At 28.7% G+C, this 19620-nt stretch overlaps 1 protein-coding gene across 1 annotated transcript in view; it reads left to right on the plus strand.

The window, feature by feature from the left end:
* Positions 1 to 1251: 1251 nt before the first annotated feature.
* LOC129988491 (acetoacetyl-CoA synthetase-like) overlaps positions 1252 to 19620 on the plus strand; it is a 31437-nt gene continuing 13068 nt past the window's right edge. Inside the window, exons 1-9 of the mRNA XM_056096731.1 lie at positions 1252 to 1386; positions 9880 to 9999; positions 10758 to 10861; positions 11120 to 11237; positions 11593 to 11703; positions 12507 to 12604; positions 14699 to 14813; positions 14999 to 15080; positions 17636 to 17789. Coding sequence (XP_055952706.1) covers positions 9885 to 9999; positions 10758 to 10861; positions 11120 to 11237; positions 11593 to 11703; positions 12507 to 12604; positions 14699 to 14813; positions 14999 to 15080; positions 17636 to 17789 — 897 coding nt within the window. The 5' untranslated portion in view covers positions 1252 to 1386; positions 9880 to 9884. The remainder of the gene's footprint in view (positions 1387 to 9879; positions 10000 to 10757; positions 10862 to 11119; positions 11238 to 11592; positions 11704 to 12506; positions 12605 to 14698; positions 14814 to 14998; positions 15081 to 17635; positions 17790 to 19620) is intronic.

Consider the following 19620-nt stretch of genomic DNA (forward strand, 5'->3'; position numbering starts at 1 on the left):
TGCCTTTACTTTAAGAAAGCCGTGAAATAAGGTAGGAAATTGACATGAATTTAGAAATAAATTTTATTTCTTTTGTTTAATTGACGTTTTCTTCAAAAATACTCCAATTCGCAATTAATTTGTGCATCAAATGCTTTAAAGCAATGTTATTTAATTCTTCCAGTTGGGTCTTTGTTATTAAATTTAACGCTTGTTATTTTTGTTCTTAAACTTCTTGTTAAGAGAAATTTCTTAATTTCTTCAAAAAATATTTTAAATGCCAATAATTGACGCTTTTTTACATGTACCTAAGTTTAGCTACCTGATGTAGAATCAAATAACAAATAATCAAATAATAAATAGTGAATAATGGATTAATGGTATTGGGCATTAATCAAATCACAAAAATTGGGAATGATTTACATTCTAATCTGATAATTAAAAAAAATGCAAAGAAATTTTTACTATTACATTATGCTTTTTACTATTACATTAAAAGTATAAAATAACTTTATTAAAATTTGTACGGCAAAACCAAATTATAAAACCATAAATCGTTCATAGAACATATTTTAACTGAATTCAAATTTTAATGTTATTTATGGTATCTTACAATATTTTATAAAAGTTTTGGAATTTTAGGTCTAATTTCTCTTTATCATTATTATTTTCAACGCCACTTTCTTTCCCATTTACTCCAAATTTGTGATAAAATCGATTTCCTAATTTTTAATATTCTAGTAAAAGCATGGTTTTAAAGTCTTTTTGTTTTATTGCTTATTTTCAACATTTAGTCATATATAATATGTAACTCATCACGAAAAATATCATACATCATTAATTCTTTTTCTCTAATTCATATCCAGATAACAACCCTGATATGAAATCAAAATTTTATTAAAATCACTTGACAAATTGGCTACTATGATCTGAAAATATTATATTATACTATTTGATGGTAAACACATTTGTAGACAATTCTAGTACAAAGGCAGTAAATGAAAAATCGATTTAAAAATACCATCATTGCATTGGAAGAAATTAAATATCAGTTAGAAATAACCACTGGATTTTTTTTAAAAAAATCATAATAACACAAAGCTTATTTCAAAAATATGTCCTATCTTATATGATAAATAGACACAGTGCTTGCTTTATTACATAAAACTCATCGTTTGATATATATGTTGATATATGTTGTATTAAAGATTTTCTCACTAACTAAAGAGGAAAAAAATCTTATCTTTGATTTTTCTAATCCGTGACCCAAGTTCAGATTTCTTTGATATTGAAAAGCTGATAAGACAATAGATGCTTCTTTTACTTCTAGCAATTCGAAAATTTGCTGATGAAGTTCAACAATTCAGACGGATAATTTTTAACGGTTTTCCAGGATTTTTATATGACGTAAGTAATACATGCTTCCTTTTCTCAACCTTCTGTAACATGTTTTTTATTATTCTTTTTGAGGCTTTGAAAGTTTAATCATATCTAGACACTTTTTTTTTACTCACAATTTTTTACGTTTTTCTTTCTTTATTAATTTTGTTATTTTGCTTATAAAAGTTGTGTTTTTAGAATTTTTCTGATTTTATAAAACATTTTTATGAATTTAAACCATTAATCAAATTATTTTATACTAGATTTTTTTTTTACTGTATACTCAACTATTATGTTACGAGAACAAGTGCAATAATCATAGAATTCATGTGTCTCTTTTTATGCGTAATAACATGATATCTTCCTACATATTATTACTCCAGATAATTTTTCTATCCTATTTCAAAGTAGAAAGTCGTTGTAATCGGTTTCAAATTATTATCATCTCTTATAAGTTTGTAAATTCTGAACATATTTATTTTTGTTTATTCTTCAGTAAATATTCTGGTATTTAATAAAATTCCCATAAAACCATTCAATTACCAGAATATTTACGGATATGGGGATACGACACGGCATTCTGTTCTGTAGGAATTTGAAATAAATATCTAATTTGCTATTTTCTTCCTTTATGCTTGATATAATATAATTCATGTTTCGTTTTGACATGCCAAGTGCTATGAGCATTTTAAAATATTTCAAATGTTTGTTGTTAATATGGATTCCCATTCGTCATTGTATTTATCATGTTAAGAACCTATAATTAATGCAACTACGATGTTATACTTTTATAAATTAATATTCCATTAAAATATACATTACGTGATATATCCTTTGCTTTTAGCAACTAACATGTAGCGTTTATCGTTTGCTCTATCATAAAAGTTATTTATTATTTCGTTTACAGTGCGTAATCCCACTTAGAAATATATCTTTGAAGTTCTAGAGTTATCGCTTAAAAATAATACTAAGAATTCTCTTTTTTCTTGTTAGTCTAAAGCAGCCCATTTCTTGAAATACATCTTATAGCTGTATTCAGTGGCTTTAACCACTCATTAACAACCAATTCTAGTACTTAAAAACTTGAATAACAAATAGAAAGAAATATTATGACAGAAAACAGGCAATTATTAATTTAATATTTGCTCAATTATTTTTGAATTCTAACAGCGTTATATATAGACCAAAAATCAAATCAGAGAATATTAACTATATTCACGCATACAAAATTTTTTTTGAAAGTCTCAGTATATTTATTTCATAATTTACTGAATTATTTTTCCTTGTTTGGTTTCGATTAAAAAAAATTCCTATCGGCAAGCTGGAAGGAAAAAATAGATTCCCTTTCATCTAAGTTAGGACTTGAAAACCACTTTTTAGCTCCTAACGTCCAAGATATTGCAGTTATTGGTAAATTTTAAATGCAAAAGTTGTTTGTCTTAATGAGGCGCTAATTTGGGTAATTATATTTATTTTTCTATCTTCAATATTAAGAGAGATATGGATAAATGAAAATTTCTACCCCCATTTCCCCCCTTTTGATGCTAGACAGGCATTTGCGAACTCGTAACAATATATTCCAATCCAGTTAAAATCCAAACAAAATTGACATAATTAACGTGTTTACAAGATAACATGGGCAAAGCATTACACAAATATATTTTATATACATAAATTTTTAAGCGACTTTTTAGATTCTAAGGACCATGATCGGTGAAGAATTGAAGAAATTTTCCCGAAGTCTTGTCATGAGAACCATTGTAATAGGTAGTCTTCCTATAGGAGTTTAACTGAAAGTAGATAAAAAAAAAACATAGCCCATTCACTGTGTTAACTAAATTATATTCAAGCTGTCTTTCTTAAACATTCATTTCTTTTAAAATTGAAATTGCAGGAAATCCAGTTTAAAAAAAAGCGAAGTTTCGATTGAATTTAGTTTTTCCAACTAAAAAATATAATAAAATTCTCCATTAACTATTAATATCCTTGAATCAATTCTTTACTTTAACACAAGGGTTAGAAGTACAAAAACTAAGGATTGACGCATGAAAATACATTTAAATATCCAAGATAATATTTATAAGCGAAAAGAGGTAGATAAAATACTTGAGACATGTCAATAAAATACCTAAAAGTAAAGGAGATAGCAAAATTGGATATCAAAAGCATTCTTATCAGCTAAATAAGAGTTGTTCTCGAGACAATAAAAATGTTCTCGAGACAGCAACAATAAACTAATAAAATTAATCAAGCCTAGAAAGTCAATTTAAAAAAATTATTTCAAATTAAAAGTTTAATTTAAATTATTAAATTAATAATGCAATTAAATTTAAATTATTACATTAATAATGCAATTAAATTTAAATTATTAAATTAATAATGCAATTAAATTTAAATTATTACATTAATAATGCAATTAAATTTAAATTATTAAATTAATAATGCAATTAAATTTAAATTATTAAATTAATAATGCAATTAAATTTAAATTATTAAATTAATAATGCAATTAAATTTAAATTATTAAATTAATAATGTAATTAAATTTAAATTATTACATTAATAATGCAATTAAATTTAAATTATTAAATTAATAATGTAATTAAATTTAAATTATTACATTAATAATGCAATTAAATTTAAATTATTAAATTAATAATGTAATTAAATTTAAATTATTAAATTAATAATGTAATTAAATTTAAATTATTACATTAATAATGTAATTAAATTTAAATTATTAAATTAATAATGCAATTAAATTTAAATTATTACATTAATAATGCAATTAAATTTAAATTATTAAATTAATAATGCAATTAAATTTAAATTATTACATTAATAATGCAATTAAATTTAAATTATTAAATTAATAATGCAATTAAATTTAAATTATTAAATTAATAATGTAATTAAATTTAAATTATTACATTAATAATGCAATTAAATTTAAATTATTAAATTAATAATGCAATTAAATTTAAATTATTAAATTAATAATTTAATTAATAATGGAAAAAGAAATAATTACTTTCTTAAATTCAAAATAACTTTGGAAATTGAGCAGACGACTATAATATTTTCGTAAAAAGTAAATTGCAACAAATTATCATATGATATATTTGTTTTTTATACTTTCTCGTATATGTAGTATAGAAAAAATATATAATAATCGCCAAAAATTTCGAACACGAGATTTTTGTTAAATCGCCAAGTTTTAGACCTCTCTGAGTTCGAGAAACATATTTTTAGAAGATGTCCGTCCTCTGTCTGTCTGCAACAAAGATAACTCAGAAATGCTTTGAGTTATTCGGTTGAAATTTGACATACAGTCTTTACACCGAATTTGCAGATTTCTATCAAATTTTGAGTAAAATTGGATGAGAGGAAGTTCGTCTGTCTGGCTGTTCGAACATAATTTAACAATATAACTGCAAAATGAAAAGAACTAGATACATTAAAATTGGTACAAAGATTTAACATCTTTAGTGCAGACACCTATAAAAGTTTGAGCCAAATCTAACCAGAGATTGACCGTCTGGCGGTCTGTACTTTCAAAAACATGCAAAGGCTATAGTTAAAAAACCCAAATGACTTAAATATATAAAATTTGGTTTGGAAATTTGAAACTACAAGTGAAGTTTTGTATCAAATTTTGGTTTCAATTGGTTAAAAAACGTTTCTAAAGTACAATTGTGGTTTTTGGATACTATTAACAGCATTTCAGGGATTAATCGCCAAACATCTCGCCAAAGATGACACGATAGTGTCAATAAAACTGCTAAATTCACGGCAAAAAATATTTCGTAACTATTGTATGCCAATGCCATGAAAGGTACTTTCAAACACATTTATGAGAGAGTGTGCGAGAAAGTTTTAGGGAGACCACTCCTGCTGGTTTTACTAACTACAATAGATTCAAAGATAAATTAGACGGATACTTTAAAAAGAATGCCATTATTCTCTAAATTCACAATAGTGAAATAAATGCCAAAGTCTCAGCAAGCCTGTTGCTTACATTATTGCACTCAGGCTTATTAAAAAAAGAAATTTACGAACCGAGAAAAAAATAGCAGAAAGTTCCGAAATAATGATATAAATTATTTCCAACATAATTTAAAGCATAAAAAATATTAATTTGGTGCTAACTATTACGTATTAATAATAAACTGTAATATTAACCGCGTAACTCCGTGCTCAATATCATAAATAACAAATAATAGAATTTGGTGGAGAATTTAAAGTAAAATAATATAAAATTTAGAATTCCATAGAATATAATTTTATATGTAGCATAAATAATTTCAGTTTAAAAGTAACACAGTTTGTCCAAACACCAATATAATTAGAAAACTTAATACAAAATTAATAAGAAAGTAGAAGATATACCCTTCACTCAATAAGTTTGTTACACTCATGCCCATAAATGAAGAATAATGCAAGTTCAGGAAAAGAAAGAGTCAGAAGCGAAAAAAATGTGACTTATTAGTAAAGCCTATTTATTAAACAAAAGGTAAAGAGCAAAAAAGATGCTATATGTTTGATATCATTAATAACAATTGCGATTTTTTGCTGCCTGGAGCAAATTCAAAAACACTATTCACAAAAATTAATACTACATGGTTGGTATGGTGGTTAATACATAGTATGTCTCCCAGACGATGCAATACAATCCGTACAATGCCTAGGCATACTGAGTATCAAATTATCGATCTGATCTTGGGGAATATTACACCACTCATCAAGCAATTCTTTCCGAAGTTCCAGGTGACATGTAGGAGGTGGTTGACGGGCTGCAACTCGTCGGCCAAGCATGTCCCACACATGCTCTACTAGTGAATGCTGCCTGGTGAGAATGCTGGCCAGTCAATGCGGGTGATATCCTCCGATCGAAGGCATTCGTTTACGATGTTTGCACGGTGAGGGCGGGCGTTGTCATCCATAAACACGAATTCTGTGTCCATGGTGCCCCGAAACAAACATACATGTTGTTCCAATATGACGTCTCTATAGATTTGGCCTGTCATGGTTCCAATTTGAACATGCAGGTCAGTTCTGGAACCCAGAATAACTCCTTCCCAAACGAGCAATCCTGCACCACCGTAACGGTGTCGTTCAATGATGTTCTTTTGGTGGTAACGGGTACATGTCACTCTCCATATGAAGGTTCGGCGAGAATCAGAATGCAAGAAAACATCACGCAAGCCCGATGTTGCTGTGTCCACAATACATGCTCTCTACTCCAGGCTGATCGCAGGCAACAGTGAGTTGTAGTAAGTGGAACACAACTGACAGGCCTACGAGTATATAGATTAATCTGCCCTAAGCGTCTGTACACGATCTGCCTTGAAACTGTCATACCAGTGGCTGAAGAGAGCTGACGAGACAGGTCTGATGCTGTGCTCGGTCTGCTTCTTTTGGCAGTAACTGCCAAATAGAGGTCCTCATTCGGCGTTGTAACTCGGGGGCGATCTGTGATCTAACGTCTACTACATCACCATCATCTTGGAATCGTTGCCAAAGCCTGGAGATGACACTCTGAGCGATTCCAAGTTCCTCGGATACTTCCAGCTAGGTACGCCCACATTCCAGACGGCCGATAATTCTACCGCGTAAAAAATCCTCCAAATGCGTCCTTTGTGTCATAACTATTGCATTGAAAGGCTTATAAAGCGCTTGCGGACATTTTACTTCTCTGCCTGTATTCCTTATACATCACTCTCTTACACTCTCGTCATTGCAACGTATCATCGGTGTCATTTGGTGACTTCCTGCAATTTGCATACGATTTCTGAAGATGTGTGTAGTCATTTTATAGGTGATATATGTATTTTAGAGTTCGATTTCCGTGTGACTCTGAATTATCCTTAATTTATGGACATGAGTTTATATAACAGAAGTGTAGCTAGCCTTCTTAATTTTTATAAGCATGATAAATTATCCATGTTATTTGTTCATTCCTTTGCCAAAGCTAAAAAATGTCATTTTTAATTAAAAATCATTTAAATTAAAATTGAGATGGCCTGGTAGTAAAGTCTCAGCTGCAAAACTGGAGGTTCCTAGGCTCTGAATCCGTTTCCGTTAAGGAATCGCCAAGTTAGCAGATCCGATGCCCACCAAATCTACTGAGTTAAATGAGCACAAACTGGCCCGGCATCGAAGTCAGGAGAGGAGAAGTATGCAGCCAATTGTTGTATTTGTCTCCCGTCTGCAGTTCAAAATTATTAGGCCCGTTACAATAAAAAATTTGGTGTTGCTTCAACGTGCTCAGTAGATATAAGTGAACTGAATTACGTTTGCGGTAAGAGGCCAAAGTAAGAAATCTCAAATTATCTTTTGTACAGATCACAGTAGTCTTCCTTCACCAAAAATTTGTCTACTGAGCTAAATAAACACAAACTGGCCCGGCATCGAAGTCAGGAGAGGAGAAGTATACAGCCAATTGTTGTATTTGTCTCCCGTCTGCAGTTCAAAATTATTAGGCCCGTTAGAATAAAAAATTTGGTGTTGCTTCAACGTGTTCAGTAGATATAAGTGAACTGAATTACGTTTGCGGTAAGAGGCCAAAGTAAGAAATCTCAAATTATCTTTGTTTGTTTGTTTCTTATGGCACTTGCCATTGACAAGCCCACTGTTACGAAGACAGCGATTTAATCCTGAGGGGAACGTCTCTTATTTTTTATAGCAGCGCCAACTAGGGCCAAGAGTACGACTTTGCCACTCACGCATCACTCATTCGCTTGCACAACCCCTTTTTACAGGAGGGCACATTCACACATCTCACAGATAGAACAACAGAAGAACAACCATGCCCAAACCGGGACTCGAACCCGGGACGCCCAGATCACGGGGAAGACGCGCTACCCCTATGCCAGGACGCCGGCCAAATTATCTTTTGTACAGATCACAGTAGTCTTCCTTCACCAAAAATTTAGTGAATAGTCAAGAAATAATTCAGTGTGATTGAGGAGTGCAATTAATGATAGAAAGCAAAAAGGGGAACAGATCAGCTCCACTTTAATCTCTGTGTTGTCAATTTGATATCCTCTCGATATTTTCATAGTAATGATTTTCTCAAGACTATCACCCTTTATATCTCATCAAGATTTTAGATTTTAATTGAAAATTTGACTGATTTCGTCAGGTGGTGAGTTAATTGTCTGTTTGTCAATTCATGTGTATGTGAAAGTGATGATTAAAAAATCCAGTAAAGCGATTATTCTAATTTTATAACATAATATTTATACTGATATCATAAAAAACCCTGGGGAAGAGTATGCGATGCTTCCAAAAGAGGATGAGATGCTTCCTATATGGTGGTTGGATCTCGCTACCCGGGAGGGTACACAAAAAGGTGGGGAATCTGGGTCCTTCCATGGATGACGGGACGTACTTCCTTCGGGAAGGGTTGTACCATGGCCGGTGATGGCCCTTAGAACTCAACCACAGTTCCAGTCATTGTTGCTGTAGCGGCGGTCCGGTCATTCAGTTTTCTTTATCTTTGTGCCTTCGGGCGGGTCGGAGAGTCAGGATATGACTTACTAATAGCATAAAGAAATGTCAAATTTTAGGCTCGAATGAATTAATAGGAAACTGCAACAAAGGATATTTGATTATCTTCATTGTGAGACGAGGTGAAACACAGAACGCACCGTATTATCAAATTTCTGAAAAAAAAATTGGGGTTGCACTATGATGTTTATTAAAATACCTTCAATTCCGAAGTATTTCTAAAATCTTGAATTCTTTTTTTCAACTGTGATTCGTTATACTATTAAATCAAGAAATATATAAATTAAAATATTCTCTCTCTCTCTCTCTTTTTGTAATTCAAATTTTGTTAAATTGATTTGAAAGCAACTGAAATTTATTCTCCGTCGTAATCTGTTAAAATCTGTTCGGGCATATTTAGATAGCAAGAATAATACCAGAATATACAAGAATAAGCCAGTAACTCCTCTGCAAACTTTCACACCGTAACAGCAAAGGATGTCTGATCCTTGACTATAAATTTAGAGAGTACTAGGTCATATATATGATGAATTTTTCCAGTGGAATCAGTTCCGATTCTGATAACCTCCAGTTTCGAAGCCGAGACCTTATCAATGCGACCCCTTTTTTCTTACTTACTTCTTATGAAGTATCATTAATCATATTTATTTTTCATAATGCTAATCTTATGACAACACGAATCTCTTCTCTCTTTTGTTCTTATCAACAACTAGAGACTGGGTGATTATAGATAGCGACACTAAGACAGGGATTTTCTAATTATTTAATATGGAATATCAAGCGTAATATCCCTTGGATATTATTGTCTTGAATAAAATTGAATAATTTCTTTGTTATTCTATGAATTTTAAATCTCTTTCCGAACTACGGCGGTTGTGAAGTCCTTGAACCGTCGATCTCTTGCTTCTTCTATTCATACAAAATCTATTTTTTAATTTTATGATGAATGCTTCATTTTTTTCCATGTAATAATTGTAATATTGAGCCTATCTCATTTTTTATTTTTAGGAAAAATGAACGTCAAAAATTTCTCAGAAGTTCCTGTGATGTGGCAGCCGGATCCAGGCAATGGAAAAATAATGCAGAAATTTAAAAATATAATCAAAGAAAAATATCACGTAAAAATTGGTAAAAAAATTGCTTTATTTTTATTTGCGGTAAACAGACGTGTATATAATTAAATCTCAAACAGTATTGTGCTATACGAAATTAAATTGCATTTTGTAGTGTTAACAGGAAAGATTACATTTCGAAATAAAAATATTTGTCAAAAAGCTTTAAAATCTTAAGCTTACTTGAGTTAAAGTGTAATTTCAAGTGAAGATATCTAACATTAAAATTCCCATTTTCATAAAAGAAAAAAAATATTGTTTCATATATTTTTATATATTTAAAGACTTTTATTTGATCTTATACTTAATCCAAATCTTATTGATTGTTTCTTCATTTTATTTGCTTGCTTTCATAGGTTTTATTGTTATTTATTTATTGGCATTTGCCTTGAACATTTTGTATTAGATTTATGGTTACCTAGATGAAATTCTAATTTCTAGCATAAATATTGAGTAACACAAAAAAAAGTAAAAATCATTTTTTAATCTTTTGTTTCTGGACAAAATTAATTCAAACACAACAATTGCAATCGTTAGAAGAAATGACAGTTAAATGAGGGCCTCTAAATAGATATTGTCTGCAAAAAAGGCTAAAAAAATTCTTTAATATTTTTCCCTGAAAATCGTCTTCCATAATAAGTAATATTTATAACGTGATATAAATGAATGAAATATAATTTGTATAGTTCATTCATCAGTATATTTCATATTACAACATAGTTTAAACAAAATCCATTCATGCAGTATAAAAATTTATTTCCTTAAAATTTATAGACAACTACTGGGAGTTTCATCAGTGGTCAATCAATCACATTCAGGAGTTATGGGCTGAATTGTGGGACTATTCCGGAATAATATACTCGAAAAAATTCAACAAGGTTTGTTTCTAAAGCTATTTGTTTTATTTCAAAATAATACGTACAATCTGCTTATATATTTCTTTTTAAAAAATGTTGCTAATTATGTTTATTCGATTTTAAAAATGATTATTATGAAACATAAATCAAATTATTTTAATATAAAATCATAAAATGTTGGTATCGAAAAAATGTTGGTATCATCGTAAAATTCGTATTTGATTTTTTAATAGTAAATTATTATTTTATTTATTTATTTTTTATTTATTTATTTTGCAGGTGGTGGATCTTAATATTCCTCTCGAAGATTCGCCATCTTGGTTCGAAGGGGCAGCTGCAAATCTTGCTGAAAATTTACTTAAATACAGAGATGATAAAATAGCATTTGTGCTTGCGGGTAACTGATTTTGATCGGATATTAATGGAAATTTTCGCATTTTTTTTTTCTTATAAATATTTAAAATTTTTCAAGTTAACTTAGCTGGGAAGTAGAAAGAGGGGGTAAGATGTTTAAAAAACATAAAATTTGATTCAGGAAGAAATGATTTCAGATTCAGATTTATTCAAATGTTGCATACATGTAATTGTGAAAACAAAAAATGTAGCTAATTACACTAAACTTCCTGAACAAATTGTGGGGTTTAATAGACCAATTACATTGTATCAAACTCATAAATATGTTCAAACACTAAATACAAAATTCAATAGATTGATTTTCTTTTTAAATATTACATATTCAAAATTCTTTCTAGGTGAAGATAAAGAAACTGAACACCTGACGCGTGCTCAATTATATGAGGAATCGAAATTATATGCTGCTGCTTTCCGAAAATTTGGTTTGAAGAAAGGAGATGTCGTTGTGTGTAAGCTATATAAACTTTGTTTATTTTTATTATTTTATTTTCAGTTTACTTTAATACTTTCATTTTATTTTTACTTAATGTTTTTACTTTGTTTGGTTTTATTATTTAACTTTTATTTACTTAATTATTTTATGTTTAATAATTACATAATTATTTTACTTTTATTAATTACTTCCTATTTAATAATTGCTTCATTATTTTATATTTATTAATTACCTTTTATTTCATAATTATTTAATTATTAATTACCTTTTATTTCATAATTATTTAATTATTATTAATTACTTTTATTTCATAATTATTTAATTATTATTAATTACCTTTTATTTAATAATTACTTAATTATCTTTACTTAATTTCCATCAATTTATTTTTACTTAGAAAATATTACCTTAGTTAGATTTATCTGAAGAAACCAAAGGCAAAAGGCTATTGTTTCTAAATATTACAAAAAAGGTAATCAATTACTACAATAATAAAAAAAGTTTCTAGAAACTGGATTTTTAGCTTTTATTTTCAGGTTTAATGTCTAGTTTAAACAAAGCAAATGATCTTTAAAATAGTCAAGAAATCGGATTTATTAAAAATTTATTAAATGTTACTTATCCATTTTATTTATTTTTAAAATGCCTTTTAAAAGACAATGTGGACTATTAAAAAACTTATTAGGTTTAAATGTTGTCTCCTCGTCTATTTTTTTGAAGAATAAAGTACAGTATTTTAAAGGTTTATTTAAATTTCAATATAGACTCAACATCTTTGAAACATTTATTTTTACTACTATACTGATTTTTTTTTCGCAGGTCAAATGTCCAACAGAAAAGAAGCCATTATTGCCATGATTGCTGTGGTCAGTATTGGGGCCATCTGGACAGGTGCTTTACCCCTTTTAGGAGCTAAGGTTAGATCTCAACGTATGTTTGGTTTGTTTAAAATCTAAGGAAGATATTACGCATGTAATATTAAAATTTATTTCAGGTATTCAATGGCGATTATGTCAAAAATTATTCTTATTTATTTCTTTTGAAAAATTGTGTTTTTGTGATGCATTTTGATATTCTGCTGATTGAATTATATGAATTTTCTTTATAAAAAAGAAATATTCAGATAAAAATTCCTCTTTCAATACTTGTTATCTTATTATCTACATTAGAACTAACAAAGTTAAAAAAAATGTTACTTCATTCCCTAATCGTGTTATTGATAGTTTGTAAAACATTTTAATGACTAAAAACTAATGACAGAAGGTCTATAACTTGTCTAATAAAATGAAATAAAAATTTTAGCAATTTGATCAGATTTAGATGCTAAAGAACGTTTGAGTGAAAAGTTTTTTAGTTAAAAATGTTGGTATGTCAAAAATATTTTACTAATATGATCCACAAAACCAGAGAAACTGATAAAAATTTAGTCTCTGTTATTTATCAGATAATACCAACTGTCTAAAACAATATAAAACTTAATTCATTTTTTTCAACTATTCTAGCTATTCGATATTCTGTCTCGAACGCCATAAAAAGTTTTTTATTTACTGCATCTTTCTAGTTAGTAGTATACGACAATCTCAAATTTTTTAGAGATTATCTATTGTATCACAATTAAAATAGACATGCTGTTAAAAAATTTTAAATCTTCACTTACTTATTATGTAGCTTATCAAAATTAGCTGAAGCAGGTATCAGTTTCTCGAAATTAAAATCTTGCAAGAAAGAAACTTTCAAAACACACACACACAAAATAGACCAATGAGTAATGTGATGACATTATATATTGTGCTAAAAATCGTGCAAATTTACTCATCCAAAGCAAATTTTTTATAGTTGAAAAACGAATTTATTTTATAATTAAAACTTTTTAACATATTTTTATTTAATTTCGATTGGGCTAATAATTATGGTTACCAATGAAAATATAGCATTTTAATATTATTGAACTTTAATTATCAATTAATTATTTGATTTTATTTCGCTGCGACTGAGTACAAGAAGCATCTGGTTTCGAATTTTTAAAAAAATGGTTCCTTTTACAGTATAATAATGAAGTATGAAATTATTATCTGCTTTTCTAACTTCAATAAGTAAAGTTTGAAAATAATATTTTTATTAGAGTACTAAAATGTATAAAATAGATATTTTATCGAAAATTTGGACATCATTGGAAAAATATAAAAACATGAGCTTCTGAAAACAATATGAATAATCAGGGAAACAATTTGACCAATATAAAATAAATTAACAATGAATTTTAGAAGAAAGAATTATTATTTTATGCTAATTAATTATATACTGTGAATTAACACTTTTTCAATTTTTTTTTGATCTACTAATTTTTTTTGATAAAAATGTCTGCATAATACACTAATAATTATTTGTAATAAAATTATTTTCAATAAAAACATTATTCTCAATGAAAATGATATCTTTAAATAAAAAAAATCATTATTTTCAATAAAAGCGTTATTTTTAATAAAAACATTATTCTCAATAAAAATGACATCTTTAAATAAAAAAAATCATTATTTTCAATAAAAGCGTTATTTTCAATAAAAACATTATTCTCAATAAAAATGACATCTTTAAATAAAAAAATCATTATTTTCAATAAAAGCGTTATTTTCAATAAAAACATTATTCTCAATGAAAATGATATCTTTAAATAAAAAAATCATTATTTTCAATAAAAGCGTTATTTTCAATAAAAACATTATTCTCAATGAAAATGATATCTTTAAATAAAAAAATCATTATTTTCAATAAAAGCGTTATTTTTAATAAAAACATTATTCTCAATAAAAACACTAATTTTTTTATCAAAGAGTTATTATAAAAACGTTAATTTAATAAAAATATTTTTCTCAATAAAAGAATTTTCAATAAAAAAATTTATTTTTAATAAAAGCATGATTTTCAATAAAAACGTTATTTTTATTAAATCATTTTCAATAAAATGTATTATTTTTACTCTTACCAAAATATGTTTTTGCTTTGTTTTCTAGGCTGTCCTCAACAGATTCAAGCAAGTTGAGCCTAAGATTTACTTAACAATAGATTCCATTCCCCATGAGCGGAAGCGTATCGACATGCTGCCAAAAATCAAAGAAATCACTGAAGGTATACTTAGAATTACACATTATTTCATTAGAAAAATTTACTTTTCTAAAGATTAGATACTAAAATAACTAATTATAACTTCGACTGCAAAGATAACTATTTTTATATCAAGTTAAAAATCAAATTTTGATGGTAAAATCTACTTTAAAATTTATATTTCATGAAATAAAACGTTCTTTATTTAGGTTTGCCGACACTGACCAAAGTTATAATAGTACCCTCCAAAGAAGATTCGCATTCTAAAAATATTAGTGACATTAAAAACAGGTATTTTCAATTCAATATTTACAGTTTTAAATAGCATTGATGATTCATATTAAGTGCGCATTTATCTTACTCAGAAAAAAAACTGAGTTATTAATTACTATGAAATTGATTTAATTACTCAGAGAAGAAGTTATACAAATGTATTCATAAACAATGTAGTTAAAGATTCGAAAGCACAAGTTTATTTACACATAACATTGCTATTAAAATATGAAAGGAAGTAAATTGGTATTATTTACCACAAAAATAATCGCAAACATTATTTTTAAAATTAACACTTTCTGATTGCATTTGCTAAAATATCAATGAGCTGATAATCTTACAGAATTATTTTGATCCATTTATCATATTTTTCTGAAAGAAAAAAAAAAGCAAGAGAGTTTAAAACTTGTAAATAATGTCATATCTCCTGTAGTTTATTTTTAATCAAAATTCATGTTTCTGAGCATAAACTATTTAGAACTTGTTTGGGGTTTTGAAATTTGTTTTATTTCTCACTTTCTATTTTTATAGTTTTGAAATTTTGTGCACATATGCGATTTTTAATGATAATATATCGTTTATATCTTTTTTAAAAATATCATTGATTTAACTGAATAAGCACGGCATCGCTGGATTATGAATTTGAGAATAATTTGATTTTGAAATTTCATAATATTTGGAATAATGATTCATAAAATAAAAAATAAATAGTAAAAAGGATTTTTCAAAAATTCTGCTTTTTAGTACGTTTGATAAAGAGTGTTTTAAAAATTACTTTTAATAAATAATTTTATTTCGATTCTAAATTTGGTTTCCATAGATTATTCTCAGCTGCATGTCATTTCTTATAATTCTATCAATATAATTGAATTAACTGAATAAGCACAACATCGCTGGATTAAGAATCTGAGAAAAATTTGATTTTGAAATTACATAATATTTGGAATAATGATTCATAAAATAAAAATTAAATAGTAAAAAGGATTTTTTAAAAATTCTGCTTTTTAGTACGTTTGATAAAGAGTGTTTTAAAAATTACTTTTAATAAATCCTTTTATTTCGATTCTAAATTTGATTTTCATAGATTATTCTCAGCTGCGTGTCATTTTTTTATTCTATCAATGTTATTGAATTAACTGAATAAGCACAGCATCGCTAGATTATGAATTTGAGAAAAATTTGATTTTGAAATTTCATAATATTTGGAATAAAGATTAATAAAATAAAAAATAAGAAATAAAAAAGAATTTAAAATTCAGCTTTTTAGTACGCTTGATAAAGAATGATTTAAAAATTACTTTAAATAAATCCTTTTATTTTGATTCTAAGTTTGGTTTCATAGGTTATTCTCAGCTGCGTGTCATTTTTTTTTATTCTATCAATATTTTTGTAATGGCGGATTATTTGACTTTTGATCATATAGATTAATCCTTTTGTCGCTTAAATACTTGTCATAGACAACAGTTCTTAATGTCGTAGGATTAAAAATTTATAATTGAATTATTATACTTGTCATAGACACAAAGAAGTAAAGATTTTAAAATGAACCCATTGAAACGGGCTCTTCTTATTTTTACATCAATAAAATTTTATCAGAAGATGTTTGATATATGGAGCGTTGCTGCTCTTCTAAAGCAAGAGAACTTTCCCCAATGGTTTCATTCCGATCGTAGTCACTGCATCTTCAAGTATGGATGATTCAATGCCCTTATTAGTCTTATTATTAAATACATCGTTTATTGGGAAGAATTCTCCTGTTTAAGAGAATCTAGCATTGTTCCAGCAGCGTGCATTTAATAATTTCAGTACAGCCAGTTAGAATCCAATATTGTTAAATGACATGTATAACGAGTTCATAGAAATAACTGAAAATAATTTTGGATAAAAAGTAACTGTTACTTTTTGTTGTTTCAAAAACTAAGAAGATGTTATATATCGTATAACCGCAAACGACTACGTGTCACAAATTTATCAACATGAGGTCAGACCGAAGTTCCAACTTTGCATTCCAAGAACTAAATTTGACAGTACAGCAAAAATTACCTTTTTAGTAATTTTAATTACTTCTTTTTCACTTTAGTTTAGTTTAGTTATATTAACGTCCCGTTTTAAAGCAACACTAGGGCTATTTTGGGACGGACCTCGTAATTTTGAACCGCGGTCAGATGACGAGGACGACACCTGAGCTGGCAACCCCCTCTCCACACAACACCAGCGGGAGGGCGTTTGGTCATGACGGATTTAACGTGCAACAGACCCCTTTACACAACGGTTCTTCGGTGGAATCGGGTCACGAACCTGAAATCCTTCGATTCCAAAGTCGAGATCTTACTACCAGGCCACCGTGGCCCTTACTTCTTTTTCACATAGGGAGAACTGATTGAGTAAATTAGTTATTTTTTTTAAACTAAGTAAAATATCTACTAGAATATCCGTGAATTCAAATATTCAACTATGCTTAGGTATTGCTATTACAGAAAATCTATAAATTTCTGAAAAAGCAATATTCTACAAAAAATATAATCAGAGAAATCATATTTTTTTGAATTTATTGAATAATGGTTTTCTTTCAGTTGCTTTTTAGACGAATTTTTGCAGCTTGGCACAGAAAAAGATGGTTCTGTTCCCCCCATGAAATTTGAACAAGTAGATTTCACTCATCCAGTATTTATTATTTACACATCTGGAACAACTGGACTGCCAAAAGCAATTGTGCATGGAACTGGGGTGAGAATTCATTTGTAATAACATATTTATTACGAAAATAAAATCTAGTTATTTTTTATTGCTTCAAATTAGTAATATGCCACAGAAAAAATATGATATTCGAAATTCTGAAATTCAGATGAAGTTTCTGTAATACAGAGTGTTTATAAATTAATATCCCAACTTTTAGGGGATTTTTAACCTTTATATACAACTTCATTGTTCACCAAAAATTACAAAGAACAGTTGGTTTTAAGTTCAATATAGTTATAAATATTCATTTTGAGCTTCTGTAAAAATACAAAGGATATCAAGGCTATACAATAACTCATTCCATACTGTTACAAAAAAATTTTCTACTATAAATACCGCCAATAAATCGTAATGACGCAGCACATTTAATTTCTATAGTTCAGTAGCTTGCTTGCTGTCTAGTCCTCTAGTCTTTTTACTCGTCTGCGACTTCGACCACTCTTACACACACAACTTCTGACGATCCACACAACTTCACTGCAGTTTCAGAGTGCCCGTCTTTTATAGTTCCGGGAGGCGGGGCTAGAATCTTCCAGACCAATCAGGGCGTATCTGAGTGTATCTTGGTTCCTACTGGATAGATCGTGAAACTTCTCGAATTTTCCAGTATGATCCATTTTGTCGCCAAATTTCTCGCCAAGCCACCAAATGCTCGCCAAATTTGTCGCCAAGCTCTGAGGTTATTGACGCAGCACCCGCTCAGCATGCACAGGACAGATCTTACAACTTTTTTCCCACGATGACACTATTCATGCCGGGTAGCAAAATTACAGATTTGTAACAATAATTTTTCAGCATCTCTTACTTGATGCTTTAAAAAAACCTACATATATGCATGTCGTAAATTCTTCAACGTCAGTTTGCAGTGGTGAAACTAATATCTTCTATTTGATGTGGACCCAGAAAAAAAAATCAAGTATCGCCATACACGCATATCTGCATCATTTCAAAACTTCACACCAGTTGTACAGAAAAAAATTGTGGGATGAATTATCATACACCGCTTCGAAATGTTTCGTATTTCTCATATATAATATAGATAGGCTCATATAGAATATAGATAAGCTCATATAGAATATAGATAGGCTCATATAGAATATAGATAGGCTCATATAGAATATAGATAGGCTCATATAGAATATAGATAGGCTCATATAGAATATAGATAAGCTCATATAGAATATAGATAAGCTCATATAGAATAACTCTATTGAATTTAAACTTTTAACTATCATTCTTTTTTATTTCGGTTGAACAACAATGCATTTTTTAACAGACTTTCAAAATTGTAGCATTCATTTATAAACACCCTGCATAATTCAGAAGTAGTTTATTCCCTTCTACTTTCTCGTGTATGTACTAAATACTTTACGTTTTGAGTTTAACTTCATTTTATAAATAAGTAAAACAAATATGCGTTATCAATGTCAACGACCCGAAACACAATTTAGCACACATACATACAATTTTCATGCCAAAATCATAGATTAAATACCTTGTGTTATCATGTTTGCCGTCATATTAATAGACAGTCGGACGGATAAGAGGGATTTGATTCAAAATTTAATATCCGTCTACATTTATGGTGAGAAAAACTACCTGCCAAATTTCGTCCATCAAGCGTGTTGATTTTTTAGTTTAGTTATATTAATGTCCCGTTTGAAGCAACACTAGGGCTATTTTGGGACGGACCTCATAATTTTGAACCCTGGTCAGATGACGAGGACGACACCTGAGCTGGCACCCCCCTCTCCACGCCACACCACACCACACCAGCGGGAGGACGTTTGGTCATGATGGATTTAACGTGCAACAGACC

This window comes from Argiope bruennichi, chromosome 10, assembly GCF_947563725.1.
Source record: "Argiope bruennichi chromosome 10, qqArgBrue1.1, whole genome shotgun sequence".
NCBI classification, from domain to species: Eukaryota; Metazoa; Arthropoda; class Arachnida; order Araneae; family Araneidae; genus Argiope; species Argiope bruennichi.